The 11,819-nt window shown below is 34.7% G+C and overlaps 1 protein-coding gene across 1 annotated transcript; it reads right to left on the reverse strand.

Moving 5' to 3' along the window:
• Window positions 1-1,224: 1,224 nt before the first annotated feature.
• Window positions 1,225-4,495, reverse strand: LOC133669514 (pentatricopeptide repeat-containing protein At1g71420). Its single transcript, XM_062089683.1, has one exon. It carries the CDS (start codon window positions 4,100-4,102, stop codon window positions 1,850-1,852), a length of 2,253 nt encoding a protein of 750 aa, XP_061945667.1. The 5' UTR covers window positions 4,103-4,495; the 3' UTR covers window positions 1,225-1,849.
• Between the last annotated feature and the right edge of the window lie 7,324 nt (window positions 4,496-11,819).

Genomic DNA, 11,819 nt, shown 5'->3' on the forward strand with positions numbered 1-11,819 from the left:
CAGTATGATAGTAGTTACTTTTCAAATAGTTTTTCGTGTCGAAATACATGTCAATGATGTTTTTTTATTTTTTAAAAATTATTTTTGATATTAGCACATCAAAACAATCTAAAAAATACAAACCACACTTAATTTTAACAAAAACAATATAAATTAAAATTTAATTAAACACAGGTTTAACCGCAGAGCCAAACAGGCTCTAAATACTTTGCGAAACTGAATATTCTGGACATAAAAATCTCATTGGTGCAGATCTCGTCAACAACTCAACATTATTGGGGAGGCGACGCCTATGCATTAATGATTGATAAAAGGCGTGCGTTCTTCTGTCCACTTCCCTTCCGCAGCTCATATTTTTGAGCTGTTATTTTCTTTGAGCTGTTATTTAAGAAAATAACAGCCTGTCCCGCTTCTCTGCTACAGCATTTGTCTGGGTTAATAATAATAATAAAAAATTAAATTAAAAAAAACTGAACTAAAAAACAAATTAAAATATTTCAAAAAAATCAAAATTAAATCGAAAAATAAAAAATCAAACCAAAATCAAGTTTATTAAAAAAAAACTCTCAAAAAATTATAATTTTTTTTATTTTTAATATAAAACAATCAAATCACACCACAATGAAACCGACAAAACTAAAGCTAGTCAATTGAATTTTGATTTTTAATATAAAATAACTGAAATAAGTATGTTTAAATTAATTTCAGTTTTATTTTTTATATTTTATAAAATTTTAATTTCATTATTTTTAGGAGTGAAAGCCAAACTGAAATAAAAAGAATCATCCTTGTCATGTGCAGAAGAACCATGGCCAACTTCATTTAAACAAAAGTATGAAATAGCTTCACGATCTCTATCTTTTGTTGATTTGATCAAAACTTGAGGCTCGTAGCTTGAGCTTTTTCCTCCATGAACAAGCCTTTACACTGTACTGTGAAGGCTGGTAGAAAATGATGTCTGCAAAAGGGAGTATCAGCAAGCTGGTGAAGCATATTTACTTAGAAAGAAGCCGAGTCAAAGACCAAGATGATGATGCTAACGACATGATGCCTTTGAGGATCTCTCTGTTTGGATAAGCAGTGCAGTAAGACATCCATAAACGTCATGAAATAACATTTTATCATTGTGAGCACCACATTATTGCTTGTCTTGGTTCTCAGCCCACTTGAGAAATGGAACAAGATCACTAGAACCTTGATTTTCGTCAATGAGTAAAGATGATGTCTTGGAATTTCAGCAGCCAAGATTCTCCAACAATCTGAAACAATTGTTAGGAATCTCAAAACTGTGTTTTATTTTAATTAATAGGAATGCCATGTTGCCAATCATGAACAGTTAGATAAATCTTCATAGAAGCTCTATCTTTACACTTCATAGAACCTCACGCAATTCTTGGAACCTCTGTCCATACTCCGGTCCAACTATTCACAGCTACAAGACGTTGGTTAAAACTAGCAGACGAGCTAACAAAATTGTTTCTGTTGAGATGATTGTACTCTCAGCGCAGATACATGGCCAAGAACATTGGGGATTGCTCCAATCACTTGGATCAATTGTAGTCACTGCCATAAAATATTTCCATGACAAACAATGCATTCCATAATCAAACTGTGTTGGCTTCAGAAGAATCTGAATTGCTTTTCAGAGTAATAGCATTGTTTATAATTCCAACCAATTCATGCAAAATTCAGCACTATGATATCCAATATTTCCCATTGTAAGATATCACAGGCCGACAGAAGTTGATGAGGGAATTTGGAGAATAACTCGCATTCATTCAGGAGGTGCTCGATGAACCATGAAGGAAGCAGGTGGAAACCGGTGATTTTGGTCGATGGTGCTCATTTGTTACCAATAGTCATTGCAAGAGCACGTCCTATTTTTGAAATGGTGGAAACGATTTGAGTCTCTCACCACAATCTCCTTTTGGAGAAGATCTGATGCTAACTTCATGAAGTTGTGACAGTCCACACAAATTCGGATATTCTTCACGATTCTTATTACACCTCCACCACAACGCAAACTACCTTCACTCATCAGAGCAAACACCAGGGCCAGCTTCTCACTATGGTGGTACAACTGCTCTTGTTTATGCTCCTCCTCTATGTCTTGCAAGGCCAAGCTTGTCTCCGGCACATAGCCTACCCCCTTTAACTGCCCAATCAGTGAATAAAGTTTAGCATATATGGCCTCTCTTTGAGGATGACGCCTGCCTCCAGAGGCAAACTCATGTACTCGATTCTCAATCTCTATCCAGCTTAAACCAGGTTCTTTTCTTACTCTAGAGCCATTCATTTCATCCCTAATTAACCCTGCTTCATTATAACTACCTCCAGAGCAGTAAATGTTTGAAATCTGTACATAGCCTAATGAATTTCCAGGTTCCAACTCTTTCAGTTTATCTGCTGCTAATTTTGCCAACTGAGTCTCGCCATATTTCCTACATGAGCTAAGCAGTGCACTCCAAACCACTGAATCAGGCTTCATTGGCATTCTACTTATAAGCTCCCCTGCCTCCAAAAGAAGCCCAGCTCGACCTAGAATATCCACCATGCAGGCATAGTGATCAAGTTGTGGAGAAACACCATGATTCATGGACATTGAGTCAAAGATGTTAATTCCTTCTTCCACTAATCCTGCATGGCTGCATGCTGAGAGGAGAGCAACCATCGTTGCAGAGTCAGGTCTGACATTCATCTCTGAGAAGAGATGCAATGCCTCCTTAGCTTGTCCATGTAAAGCATAAGCCTTGATCATCGAGTTCCAGGAAACAACATCACGAGATCTCATTTTATTGAAAACTTGCTTCGAAAAAGAAATGGAGCCACACCTAGCATAGGCATGGATCAAGGTATTTGCAAGCACTCTGTCATCCTCAAACCCAGCTTTAACTACTTGAGAATAAACTGCCAAAGCATGCCTTTCAGTCACAAAACCAGCACAAGCTTTCAACACAATTGAAAATGTACACCAATCGGGTGCTAAGCCCTCCCTATACAACTGACGAAAGAGGAGAAGTGCTTCTTCTGGTTCACGGTCAGCAAATGCTGTTATCATGCCAGTCCACAAAAAAAGATCCCGACTACTTGTCTCCATGAAGAGCCTGTAACAATCAGAAACCTTCCCTCCAAGATCCGAATAAGCTTTCACCAATGCAGTTGCCAATTCAATTTTCAACATATACCCACGTTTGATACTAACACAGTGCAATTGAAAACAACCCTTCAGACCCACGTCAGCATTATCGCCATCATAACTCTCACTCAAGGAAGAAAGCACACTGACCAAAGTAGCACCATCAAACTCCACTCCACCACTATGCATTTGGCAAAAAATTCCAATAGCTCGACCCCCAAGTTTCCAATGTTGAAACGCGGCAATCATTGAATTCCAAGAAACAAGATTACGAAACTCCATTGACTCAAAAACGCGGCAGGCCTCACTACCATCACCGACAAAATTATCCTCACAACTTTTGCTATATCTTGTAATAAGAGCATTCCCCACATAAACACTAGTAATCAACCCCATTTTCAACGCGAGGGCGTGCACTTGCTTGCCACAAACGTAATCACAAGAAATAATCACACTCGCAAAAGCAAACTCATTCGGATAACAATCCACCAACATATCAGAAAACAAGGAAAAGCACTCATAACTTCGCCCATGTTGGGCATACCCAGAAATGAGCGCGGTCCAAGACACCACATTTCTGCGACCCATTTCATCGAACACTTGGCGTGCACGGTCCAGGTCACCACATTTTGCATACATGTTAATAAGATGGTTAGTTACAAAGAGGTCCTGTGGGTTTTTGTGGTTTTCGGAAATCATATGTTGGTGTAAATATTGGCCTTGTTTAAGGTTGCCATGGCGTGCACAGGCATGGAAGAGTGTGGCATAGGTTTGCTGGGACTGGTTTAGCTGTGGTGTGCTGTAGAAGAAGGAGAGTGCTTCTTTGATGTTGCCGCGGGTGGAGAGCACCCGTACCTTGTTGAAAAGATCGGTGGCTTCCGGGGTTGAGTTGGGGAGTTGGGGATGAATGCTGGAGCTGAAGCTTCGGAGGAAGAGGTACCACCCGCCGGCGGTGGGCCTTGGCATCACGGAGTCTGAGTGCTGTGGTTAACAGACGATAGTTGTGATGGATTTCGCATCAATAGTTTCTAGGCAGGCGCTAGAATCACACTGTACGGTCCAATCGGGACGCGATAGATACTATTCGAGTTAAAAACATTAATTTATATATTAAAAATATTATTTGAAAATGATTTTTTTAAAATATAATTTATTTATATATATAAAAAATTATAGATAAATTATAAAAACTCTTTAAAATTTAAATGCATAAAAAATAGCAGTAATTTAAAAAATCTCTCTAAATAAAATAAAAAAGAGAATGGATATTAATAAATATAAATAAATAAAATCAAAGAAAAATTATATAAAAAATTATTAATTTTAAAAAAGAATTAAAAAAAAATATTTTAGAAAAAAAAAAACAAAGATCAGATGTTACTCAACCTGGCAAGCCAACCTAGCCCACCTAGCCCATTTTTTAGGGCTCTTATTTATTTTTTGGTTGCAACTGGGGCGGATGAAAAAGTCTTTTAGAAAAAAAAATCATATAATGAGTCGTCTGATTTACCCAGATTTCAGCCATAGTAGTGGTCGAAAAATTAGGGCTTAACTTATTTTGAACTAAAATTCAGTTTTTCAATTCATTTTTGACTTAAAACACCTTATGAATCGTGATAAATTTATTCATGGCTTAAAAAAAAACAAAACATTATCCTAAAAATCAAAACCAACCCGAAATAAAAAATCAAACTGAGTTTAAATTTGTTTTTTCATGAACTTTAAATGTAAAAATACACATAATATGAACTTCCCTTATAAAATGAAATCATTTGACACAAATATCGGCTGTTTTGGTGGCTTAAATCAGTGTCAACTTCCCTCTCTCTCCTCTCTCAACCAGGAACTCAAAAATAACAAAAATAAACTTTTACACCAAAATTGAATTTGAAAGAAATTGAGGCACCAAAATCGTATAATTGTTGTTATTTTGAAAGTTAGATGACCAAAGGTTTTCTTTGCCAAAACTTTTAGCACGCCACCCATGTTTGAAGCGTTTTTAATTTCGATCTCTATTCTTCTAATTCCATCATTGCCTTAGAAATTCAAATCAATTGACTTTCAATCAGGATCAAATCTTCCAAAATAAAACTTTCAGAGCCAAAATAATTTTTTAAAAAATAAATAGAGTCATCCACGATGTTGTGAGGGTGTGAACAATACCAATTGTGTAGTGTTTACCTCACGCGTTTTAGTTTTTAGGTTAATGACTTCCTCGTACCAAACTAATATCCATATCTATATTTTATTTATTATGGAAATTTTAAATATTCATTTCCAAGATATAACTAGAACAAAACAACATATGTAGCTCGATCAACCTGAAATCCCATTTGACAATTTCCTTTAACCAAAACTAAAATCCGTGTGCAACTCGATCAACCTGAGATCCCATCTAGCGATCTCTTTTAACTAGAACCAAAGTTTGTGTGTAACTCAGTCAACCTAAAATTCCATCAGGTGATTCCCTTTAACTAAAGGTAAAATCAGTGTTGCGGCTCGGTCAATTTGAGATCCAATCTGACGTTCTCCTTTAAACAGAACCAAAGTCTTTGTAGCTCAGTCAACCTAAAATTCTATCTGGCGATCCCCTTTAACCAAATTTAAAAACTATGTTGGTGGCTTGGTCAACCTAAGATCTCATATGGCGATTTGCTTTAACCAGAACCAGAGTCTGTGTGTAGCTCAGTTAACTTGAAATCCCATCTGATGATTCCCTTTAACCAAAGCTAAAATCTGCATTGCGGCTTGGTCAACCTGAGACCTCATCTGGTGATCTCCTTTAACCAAAACCAAAATTTTATGTGTTCTTCCTGATGATAGGGTTCAAACTTTCTTCTTTCTTTAAAAATTTCTTAATGATAGGGTTCTTCTCATTTTTCTTCCGGTTCCAAGATCAAAACTATGATTCTTTACTATTATCAACTCAATGATTCTTTTTTTGTCCATTTAGATTCATCACAATATTGCTGAATTTCATCGGGGATTTTTTTCTGTAACAATTCAAAAAACATTTGTGCAATGCTTTGAGGTTAGATAACATGCATGTATCCTTATCTAGTTTGAAATATAAACCTCCTTCTTTAATGTTCCATCATCATAGGGTGCTTTTATTTGCTATTCAATGTCTTTTTTTGTTTTTTCGATGCGCTAGCTCATTCGTGTGCTAGCCTTCCACTCAGATATAACTGTAATGCCCATCTTGGGCTGTTCGCGATGATTACTACTTTCGATGTTTATTAAGCTTAACCATACACCCGAGTATGGTGTTGCTTGATTCATTATTAAAAAGCTTAAAAAACCATTCATCTCCTGGATTCTCTCAATAATTGTTCTTTAATTGGTTGTATGCATTCTGCCAATAACCATCAAGAGGTTTTCTAGTATTGACCTCGTCTTTGATTGTCAATCAGTCACAAACTTGCCTCCAATTGAAACATACTTTTCACTTATATGTTATCATTAACATTCATGGAACTATCAAGTCATTTAGACATGCATCTCATAACTTGTAGTATAAGGCTCATTGTTGTATGCTCAGTATTATTCTAAATGAATTCCTTTCAACCCGTCTAATCAAATTGTGAAAAGAAATGTATTGACATCATCAATGATGTTCCTTTTCATTGTCCATGCTCATGTTGGTGAAGTGCACCTTGAAATCAACGAGCTTCAAAGTAGCTTATTCCATAGTCAGTCTTGATGGTGTGTGTCTTTCTAAAATTCATTCAAATACAACTATATGATAACTTATGTCGGGAGTTATAGCCATGTTTCAGAAGGTAAACCCAAATAAAGATAAGAAGATGTCTTTCAAATGCATCGTTACTCCCAATTGCTACTGGAGTTCACTAGATCATAGACTATCTTTGAACAACATTACTATCAATTGATCTAAATATGCTTGTTCTTCTATCTATAATCAAAAAGCATTTGTCATTGCTAGATGCTAAGCCAACTTTGATGGATTTCATTTATTCATCATTTGATTCTTTCTTTGCCCCCCAGCTGATCTGAATATTGTTTATTTTCCTTCTCAGGGTTCAATGTATTGCCCTCGACTGCTCAACTTTTCAAGAAGTATCAAGAAGTATTGATGTCATTTTTGTCAAGAATTTTATAAACGCAATCAATATTCTTCTTGTTTGACAATCTTTCTTGTTTTGGAATCAACTCCCGCATTTCAAAGATCATGTTTATTCAAGTCTGATTATTGAAATGAAATCAAAGAGATGTCAATTTTTGAAAGTATTTTTTAAAATCAAGTTTTTTTGGTCAAAGACCCAACACACATCATTCAATATATGTCCTTTGATTGGTTTGTATTTTGAAAACATAAATTGACTCGTTGTAAGATTAAAATTGTTTTTTCTATAGTTCATTGTGTCAATTTTAATCTCTGATCTTGAGTATATCATTTGATAGTACATGATGAGGTGACCTTTTGTGAATTTTTTTAAAAAAAAACAAGATGCTCAAGTCAAAACTTGAGGCTTTATATATAAAAAAAGATTGTTTCTTTTTAGCATATATCTTATCAGCATGCATAATAACCAGTAACTTAATTCATGAAGCAATGACCCTTATGAAAAAGCTCTTCAAGTTTTGAAAGCGCTATTTATCGATTCAAATCGTTTACTTGATTAAAAAGGTCTTTAAAGGCATGTAATGCAGACTATAGTTCATGGCTATGAAAGAAATGGAAAGTCACAAGCTCAAAAGGTGTTTAAGAGTTTTAAAAACCTAGAATCAACATCGACTATTCATAAACTCTCTTTCTATTGTTGTTTTTTAGAGGAAATGACATATAACCTTATTAACCTCAAATATCAAAATTCTCTTAACATAGGTCGTAATGCAAATCCAACTTTTTCTTTGATGAATAATCAATCTAATCATTTGAAGACATCAGAGGCTTTATCAAAGATACCAAAAGACATGTTTGTAGCTTAGTATTTTTTTTTTATGTTAACTTTTGGTGTTTGCTGTGTCTTTTCTTAATTGAAACCAATTTTGCCTTTCCTAGACTTGATAGGCATTCTCCTACCTTAATCCTTCACTTGCCTTTAAGTGCAGGCAATTTCTACTTTTTTGGCTTTCACATAACCTTCTTCAAAGTTTTCTTGGATGCCCTTAGTCAAATCTTTTTTTTTCTTTTAGCCCTTTCTCAATCTTTGGATTTTTGTTCTTAATATTCTCTTTACCATTGATTCTAACATTGTCTTTATCTTTTCTAACAAAAATCTCTCATTTGCCCCTGGTATGGGGTGTGATCTATGTTAGGTTTTCTTTTTTGAAATAAATATTCTTCAAGGCTCAAAATGGGACTGCAAGGGATAGATATTTCAAGAATTGTGAAATGAGTGAACAAAGATGGTCTTTTCTCATTTCAAACACAATATGTTAAAACCGATAAATTTTGATATTGTCAAGTGTAATGATTCGGACTTGTAATAAATCATGATTAGCGAGTCAATAACTATTGAATCCACTACATGTTATTATGCATACTGCTAAAACTTAGCTACATGATATGTGGTTCAATTTCATATGCAAGTTCAAAATTTGCTTGGTCACCCCATCATGTCATTTTAACAAACATCGAGTCATTTTTATAATCAAAACATTTTTAATTTTTCAGGATTGATTAGCCTTATTCGTATGTTAAAGTTTGATCAAATATTTTGCCAAAATAACCTTTGAAAAAAACATCTCTTAATTTCAAGATAAAAATAAGATAAAGAATAAAACGCAGTTCATTGAATATATGTGATGCATTCTTGATATATGAAAGCATATTGTAGCAAAATACAATGTTCATTCTCTAGATAATTACATATTGTTTACACCTTGTCAGCATTTTACAAGTTACTGGTCATTGTTAAAAATAGAGGTGACTATATGGTATGGACCACTGTTCTTCAAAAACTTAATTTGTCCCTTGCTTGCCTAGTTTCCAAACTTGATACTTGAATTTTTTGCAATTTTCAATCGAATGGCCTAGGGCCTCACCATGATATTCATATTTCTTATCTGGATTATACCATCTAGGAAACAATGATTGCATGAGATTTGATAAAGTCAGGGCAATAAGTCTAGAGCCTAACATATGTTGGTAAACAAACTCGAGTGACAGAGGTATGTCAATCTTTGACAAAGATACAATAAGACCTGGCTAGACCACATAACTAAGGTTTCTCACTTGAGATCCATCTTCAGATTCATCTCTCATTATTGTTCTGGAATCCATGGTAAGACCTCTGATTTTTCCCATCTCGATAGCTTGTTCAACTCTTTTAGCAATCCTCATAATTTTATGGAAATGTTGAGCCGAGCTTCCCATCAAATGCTTATAATAAAGGGTTTGGAAGGTGTTGGTGAACAACATCATCATTTTTTCATCCATTAGTAGAGGTTGAACATGTGTTGCCTTATCCCATCATCTTTGCACATATGCTCTCATAAACTCTTGGTTTTCCTTCTCTATATCCATTAGGCTGGTTCTATCATAAGCAGTTTCCAGATTGAATTTATACTACTTCAAGAAGGTGTCTACCAGGTCTTTCTATGTCTTGATCCAGATATTGTCTAGTCTTATGTACTAGCTCAAGGCAGATCCAGAGAGACTATCTTGGAAAAAAAAATATTAGCATCTTATTGTTATAGATCATTTCAGTGATCTTGTTGTAGTATGACCGGAGATGGGCATATGGGCATTCTAGTTTGGTATACTTGACAAAGTCCGGCACTTTAAACTTCTTCAGCACCATAATATCTGGAACTAAACAAACTTCAAGTGTTATCACAGGGTCAATCAAATTATTTCCTTCAACTGTTCTTAATCTCTCTTCTAGAGCAACCCATTTATCATGGTCCATGGGATTAGTAGACCTATTATCAAAAGGTCCTTTCGTTGCTGGATCCACAATGATCTAAGCTTGACTTGGATAGATGGGGGCAAAAGGGACAAAATGATGCCCAGTTACTAAGTTTGCTCCCAAGTTCTGAGATGTGTGAGGGATGTGGACTGATAGTGTTTCCATAGAAGGCTGTGTAGACGTTCCGTTTTCATTCTTGAAGTTCAGCACTTGTTCAAGCAGATCTTTCTAGCTACTTCACCTTTGATGCTCTCAATTTCTTTTTGATAATGGGCCTCCATGTGAGCCCTTTCTTCATTTTCCATCTTTTCTCTCAGTCAGGTGTAGTAAACCTTAGGTGGGGGACCTAAGTTTCAACCTGGCAGCATGCATGATAAATGTATGAGCATGTTTTATATGATGAGCTCTCTTTTCAAAGGGGTGACACATAATCATAACTCTTACATAATGAAACAATAATTTTGATTCTTGCCCAAACTTTATAACAGAAATTTCCTGAGTGTCGACTATTGTGTTACCTGCAAGTCTTGACTTCAAGATGCTTTAAGAAAGGCTTGCCTTAATGTAAAATAAATATAGCACATACAACTTAAGAACAAGTTCTATTAAGTGAGCATGAGTAAGTTTTATACTTGGTCTCAAAAGGGTCTCATATATGCCTAGTGATGATCTTTGTAAATACAATATGGGGGTATTGTAAGGAAAGGTTAAAACACGTATGCACATCATTACCAAGCAGACACTCAAATATGAGTTAGGTGTTTCAAGCATCTGAACCTTGATCTATAGTCATAGGGTAGACCGTTAATCCCCCATCTAACTTAAAAGCTTGTGTGTGCTTGAAAATTTAAGACATGTGATGTATGAGGCAATTCTATACAATGCATGAACAAATATGTACAAAATTAAAGCATAGAAGCAAATAATAAAAAGAAAATGCATATTAACAATAAACACACAAACCAAATAATCAAACATGACAATCAAACAAAACAAAAAAGCTTGTCCACAAGGGTCCCTAGTGGAGTTGTCACTCTATCACATGTATGCGGCGTCGCAACGAACGTCCTCCTGATATAATCCAAGTGTATATGACAGGACAAGGGATTCTTGTTCTTTATCAGTAGAAAGAGGGAATGAGAGTCGTCACCTAGTATTTGATCACTAAGAACCCTAAGTGGTCTCAGAAATCGGGCACAAAGACTGGTTGTGTAAAGGGAAGATATCTTACTTAAAGTAAGCTGTGTTATTTAATTGTTTGATTAAACTAATTGTTTGATTGTTGGGATGTCCAAGGTTGAAGATAAATTCTCTTCAATAAGAAGATCATTATCTTATCGACTACAAACATAACCGTTCTAATGTCAATAAAAAAAACACCCTTTTTAATATCAGAAATATATTTTACATATATAAGTTTGTAATCCCAGATACTAAAAGAAAATATTTTTTTTGTATTTTTGAAATATAGGCCTAGTTCTCATACTTTAATAAACTAGTTATTAAAACTCAAAATGCATGCTAATACATTTTTATTTTTATTTTTATTTTTTTTGTATGAAAATATGATATGAATTTTTTTATATTTTTGAGAGACTTGGCCGTATGCATGAAAACAAAGTATTTTTTTTGTTTTTTCATATATATATTTTTTGCAACATTTTGAAGAAAACCAGGTATTTTAATACCGAATTTAGATTTTTACAATATAAACATACAAACTAGTATTAATAACAAATTGGTAGAAAAATATATGAAAAAACCATAAATTTTTTTAAAAGGAGAATAAAATAAAGGGGATTAGC

This window comes from Populus nigra, chromosome 12 (assembly GCF_951802175.1).
Source record: "Populus nigra chromosome 12, ddPopNigr1.1, whole genome shotgun sequence".
NCBI lineage: Eukaryota > Viridiplantae > Streptophyta > Magnoliopsida > Malpighiales > Salicaceae > Populus > Populus nigra.